This window comes from Phaethon lepturus, unplaced genomic scaffold, assembly GCF_000687285.1.
Source record: "Phaethon lepturus isolate BGI_N335 unplaced genomic scaffold, ASM68728v1 scaffold16020, whole genome shotgun sequence".
NCBI classification, from domain to species: Eukaryota; Metazoa; Chordata; class Aves; order Phaethontiformes; family Phaethontidae; genus Phaethon; species Phaethon lepturus.
The window spans coordinates 36705-42744 of NW_010514154.1; the positions used below are offsets into that span (position 1 = coordinate 36705).

General features: G+C 38.7%; 1 protein-coding gene across 1 annotated transcript in view; it reads right to left on the minus strand.

The window, feature by feature from the left end:
- Positions 1–2007: 2007 nt before the first annotated feature.
- The window catches only part of LOC104624739 (chromosome unknown open reading frame, human C1orf100), a 5860-nt gene continuing 1827 nt past the window's right edge, over positions 2008–6040 (minus strand). Inside the window, exons 2-6 of the mRNA XM_010292186.1 lie at positions 5891–6030; positions 4901–4971; positions 4442–4534; positions 3583–3767; positions 2008–2165 (exon numbers count right to left, since the gene is read on the minus strand). Coding sequence (XP_010290488.1) covers positions 2008–2165; positions 3583–3767; positions 4442–4534; positions 4901–4971; positions 5891–6030 — 647 coding nt within the window. The remainder of the gene's footprint in view (positions 2166–3582; positions 3768–4441; positions 4535–4900; positions 4972–5890; positions 6031–6040) is intronic.

Below are 6040 nucleotides of genomic sequence, written 5' to 3' on the forward strand. Positions count from 1 at the left end.
TTATAAATTGAAGATGCTGTAGAAATAACATTTAAAGTATTCAACATATTTACTTTAGATGTACGGAAAATAACAAGCGTTCACCTCATGACATCTAACATATTTTGGCTTATTAGTGTTGGGAAGTTTTCTAGAATTATTTTAATTTATAACCATTATTTTATATTCCAAAGAATCTGATTTCTGTTGGCAACAACCCAATAATTACAGATTCTCTTTCCAGATGTTTTGAGAATGACTCTGGTTTTATATGCTATACTATGGTATTCGTGTGCTTCCTTTTCACTTCAAATAAAACTTGCAAACTTGTTTTTAGGAAACGAAGTACCAGAGTGGGGCAGTAGTTTTAGTTTAGTACATTTTGGCTATGCAGGTGAATATAAGAAGCTTTTCATGCAAAATAAGATATAAGGCCTTTCAGATTATGTCTTGAGTAACCAGATGTTGCCTGAAAAGGACTGGATGTGTTGGATTGATGCTGCTGTTGAGGTGGTTTTTGTTCTTAATTGACATAAAATAAAATTGCTTGTCATAAGGGGAGAAACAGGAGGGTTGAAGGATAAAACTACTGATATTTAAGGAGCATTTTTTATTTAATTGTTTGCACGTGACAGAGCAGTTAGCAGGGTGTGTATTTTACTGTATAACACGTATTCTGCTATATAATACAGTGTAACACGTGCAAAGAGGAGTATGCCACAGAATAGTGGAAAATTGGCAAATACATTGAAAGACCGTTGTATCAGTACTGCATGTAAAGAACATTCTCCTCGGCATTAAAATACAACTGCATGCTCTTTTTTCCTGGAGGGGATGAGGTTCTAGTTTTGCTGTCAGGCTCGCAGTCCAGGAGATAACCATACCGTTCCCCTTTAGCTAAGGGACATCTTGAATTAAAAATCTCTTCCTAATTCCCTGATGAAGAGAAAGCGCGATATAACTGTGCGAACTATAAATTATAATGTTCTTTTAGAAGAAAAGAAACACTAGTAGTATTTTCTAGGCAATAGGAGGGAATTGACCTTGCAATGTGAAGAACAGGTAATAATTACCGAGTATTCTTGTCTTCGTGTAGCTGTAGGAGGCACCAAGGGGATTTGCACAGCCAGTGAAACTACCAGCCAAGGACTTGCGACCTAGCTGGTTGAAGGAGTGAGTAGATAAATGAGGGCATACTTTCCTTCTACAGTGAGTCAGTAAGTGAGGGCTTACTACGTAGTTGTGTTTCACTTCTGCCAAGCAGAGACCTTCAAGTTCAAGCCCTGTTTCAATTCTTCCATTCTTGTAACTCCACAGTACAAACTAACCTTGTTTTTCAGTCGAGGAATTCGTATTCCCAGGTGCAGCAGGATTTCTAAGCAATAGCTATAGCTAAAATGATACAAAGTATTTGTGCAGTTAAAGAAACAAAACAGAATCGTCTTGGATGCAAGAATTATTTATGTTCTTTTTGTTTTCTTTTAAGTTCAGCTGAGATTTTTCTTTGATTCTTCCACTCAAGTGCAGACCTGGAAAGTAGAAAACCTCCTTCTACCAGAACTTGTCCAGATAATGTGGTCCAGGATCTGTTGGTATATATTTACTCTCATGACCTGGAACGAAGAATTTTTTCCTTAAATTTCAGGTGGTCAAACTTGGCATCTGCAAAAGCTTATTATGTTGTCCCTGAGTGCCAGTTTCACATATGTTTTCCTGGAGTGAATTCTTGGACTGGTGCACAAACACCCTCCTCGTGTCAAAGAATGGTTGTATTCTACCAAATTTTCCCCTCCCCCAGTGCTACTTTTTCTACCCCTTATTTCATTTGTATGTATGGGGAAATAGGCTGGGATGTGTTAAGACCAACCTGAATGTTGTAGAAACAAATGTTAAAAGTTATGGAGATAGTTTCAAGCGCTGTGTGCTCTTCTCTTGAAACCATGCTATGTTCAACTGTAGAAGCAAGGAGGAAGAAGAAAACAACAGTCTAATACTTTACTACCAGGAGTGTATTTAGCAGGGGCAAAGTTAAATGGTTTTGAAGGCATTTGTAGTTTTTTCTCTAGCCAAAATTCGCTGTTCTGCTTTTTTTCTGTCTTCATTGGTCAAGAGCCCTTTGGCCTTAAAGGAATTGCCACACTCATTGGCAAAAGGCTTTTGGTTGTCTGTCGCAAGCCAGTAGTAAGCTGTAATGAAAGGAAAAACCTTTGTACTTCAATGACAAGCATGTATTTCTCAGGCCCTTCTTCTCTGAAGTCCCTTCTGTTGCTACCGTCTAAGTGGGTAGGATGGCAGCATAGGATAGTAGTTGAAATTATTGTCATCCAAGTGTTCCCTCCCACTAATGGGATGTTTTCAGGAGGCATGGATACATGTTAGACCTGACAAGGCTGATGACAGAAAAGGTATTTTGATCTCATGCCATTCTTGCTGCCTCTGAAATATTTACGAGGTTGATTCTCCTAGGCTTGTGCTGTACCGTGGCATTTAATAGCCCCTGTGTCCCTATGGTTTAGTGAGTCTCCTTTGGTAACTAATAGGAGGGGAAGTGAGGGATACTTCTCCTGCGTAGCCTCTCCATTTGTATTCCATATGTAATTGTGTTTTGGCTGGCAGCTAATGGACAAAACAGATAATGTTGATGTAATGCATGACAGCTGCTTTCGTCTATCATCATCCTGGAAATCTACTTTCTAAGAGAAGATCATAGTTTCCTTTTGCTGTCACAGCCAGCTCCCTTAATGAAACATAAACAAATTTGGCTGGTTTAGAAAAAGTAAAAGGCAAAGTAGCTGGGAATGAAGGTAAGGGACAACTCAGTCTGGTGAGTTTTCTCCCACCCATACTGCTCCTAGTCTCTGTAACAGTGAAACTTAATAAACTTGGTGGTAGAGTAATTAAGCGCACTTTTGATGCATGACAGCTTTACCTGCTTAAGGCAGACTGATGTGCGTACATACACACACAGAGATGATGTGTTATTTGCAGAGACTTAAAATTTTATACTGTTCTCTGTTGGAGTGTTACAATTCATTTGACATGTCATCTTTGAAATACCTTGCAATAGATACACATTCAAATGTCTTTTCAATTTTAAATGGATAATACTGAGTTAAATCCTAATGTTCTTCATTGCTACTTTAGAACTATTAAAACAAGTGTATTAAAGCAATGTATTTTCTTACACTATGTTAGTTTTTTCAGTGATGAATCAATTTCTTCATCTATCCAGGTAGTCACTCTATATACACTTTCTATATACACTACTGGCATTATCCACAATGTGTCTCAGTAACTGTTTTTAGATAACAATCTGCCTGAGTACAAATATTTTCAATATTATCAACAATTCAATATGAAACAAATTATTCTCGCTGGTTGCCTTCTGCATGCTGCGACAGGAACTGGGATACCTAAGTGGTGGCAGTGGAGGGAGAGTATGGTTTTGGGGGACAGGTGGCAGCTCTTTTTGGGAACAGCAAAATGACTATTTGCTCTTTTCTCCATGCAGTTTAAGACTAGTTAGTCAGTTTACGCAGAGCAAACCTCCCTAGTTGATCTTCCATGCCCCTTTCGCCAGGAAAATCAGCATGGGTTGGTTACTTGTGTTGAGATACGGCAAGTCAAATGCTGCTTTGTATGAAGTTTGGTTGTACCAGTCACTGGTGGTCTTTTTCATTATTTTTTGAAAATGCACATACTTCCTGAGAGCTGAATTGTCAAAGTCGGGCTGGACTGGAGTTTCAGCTTCGTAGTTTACTGGAGCTGGTTGCAGTTTACTGAAAGGTCTGGGCGAAAAGCATAAATCATTCTGTAATCTCATGCTGACATATGGTATGTAAATACCATGATCCACCCAAAGGGTAGCCAGCATTATAAATGTACTTTCTAATCTCCTGCTTAAATGAGCACTCGGTATAATGCAGCTGTAATCTAATAGATATTAACAGCCTGAGAATGTACAGTAAGACCTTAATAATTCAGTATTGTTTGATTGGCTCCATCTGACTTGTAATTAGCACAATAAGGGTTGTATCTCTTGCACTTGAGCAACTAACAGCATTAATGTTACGAGAATTTTTAAAGCCTTGACTTCCCAAAAGAAATAGCCTATGACATTTTAAATTTAAAAAAAACCCCACAACCTATATTTTGAAGTTGATGTGCAGTACAACAAATTTTCATTGGGGGGGTGGGGGAGGGAAGCCCAGCATTTTTTACAACCAATTCCATTCTAAATTCTCATATACATCATAAATTCAGGTCATGCAGCACTCCTGGTATGGCCAAAAACTTTTGGATGTAGTTTTGGTTTACTCTGCCTGGATCCTCTTGTTGTTCCTCTTTTAGGCCAAAGTCATAAAAAATCATTAGGGGTTGTTGCAACGTTGCCCAAACTAGACATAAAAGGGAAAGGCTTATTCCACAGTTTGTACAGGTTTATTCTGACGCACAAGCTTACCCTGGAGCCCTTCTGGATGCATGTGCTTTGTGGACCCGTCCTAGTTGCCCAGGATAGAATCCACAGACATCCTTTCCAGGACGAACAACTGAGCTGATTAAGTAAGCAAATAGAAGATAGTGAAGGTACAAGCAGGAGACTAGAGAGCAGGAATCCCACCCATGCTGTGGAAAAGCAAATTTCTTACATGGCAGTTATGAAAAAGAAATATTTTTGTCCCTGTACTGACCTTACTAGCAAATGAGGGCATGACATTGATAACGTGGCAAAATCTTGCATCTTCTGAAAAAATGTGAGTTTGTGCAGATGAATGCATCTTTTTTTTTTTTAATTTAAGAAATAAAAGCCGGGCAAAGGTCTATTAAAAAAAAAAAAGTATCCTTCTGAAATGTTTAAGAGTCTTGAGCAGATTTCTTGTATAACCTGGCCTGTGTGTGCTGTGTGGTTCAAGAGGCTTACCCTGGTGGCAAGGTGGGTGCAGGATCTATAAAATCCCTTAGTTTCTTTGCGGGGTATGACATGCCAAATTCCTACAAACAATGATGTAAAATGTTAATTTTTTTGTTAAGGAGCTGCTGATGGACCTAAAATAACTTGCTTACGTGGCTTGAATGTATTAATCTCCTCTGTGGAATAGAATACGGATTGGGAATCCCCCAGGAAGAAAAGAACCAGTGTACGCGTGTAAAAGTAAAGGTTCTACGAAACATTTAAGTTTTGCAGAGCTACAGGAGTTTCTAGAAGGAGTTGTGCAATATTAGTGGCAGGTCTTAGAGTAGAAACAAATGCGGGAACCAGTTAACTTATTTAAAGAGTATTCTGTAATTCAGGACAACAGCGTGCTGTTCTGTGACTCAAAGGAGAATTTCTTTGCAGACTGATTCATTGTATCAGTGGGTCTGATGGTCTGCTTGTTTGTCACAATTAAGTAATAATTTATTCTACCTCCCGAGGAATTAAATTTGGCTGCTGTGTATAAAACACTGACTCACCAGTATTTGGAAGACAAAGTAGATGTTTTCTGTATTTTGTTGCCCATCAGAGTTGGTGAATTATGTTTTGGCCACTCCATGGCAACTACTTCACTGGAGTATGAATTAATATTGCAGCTCCGGGAGTTTGATGTTAAAATCAGTTCTCATCAGAGATGTTAGTCAGACTATTGTTTGGAATAGTATCATGACACAGCCCTCTTGGAAACTCCTTTGAATACATCCGCAGTTCCAAATTTTTTTTTTTTTTCCCCTAAAACTAAGACCATTGCATCTTCTGCTTAGTTGTAGAGCATGATATAAAAACTCCTTATCCAATTCAGTCTACAAAAGAATGTATTTTCATGCTTTAGATAATTTCAGTCAATCTTGGAAAATGTAGCTATACAACATACAAAAGTGACAACTCCAACACTCACACACAATATGAGCTGTTGAGAATCACTGTTATATTTACCAACATTTCCATATCCCTGTCAGCCAGTTCTGCACAACTGTTGTCCTCATCATAGTCAGCAGCACCAACAGGGATTCCTCTCCTCTCCCCAGCTCCTCCCCAGGGGTGATTCTTCTTCTCCAGTTTTACCCTTAGCGTGGCTTCAGCAGG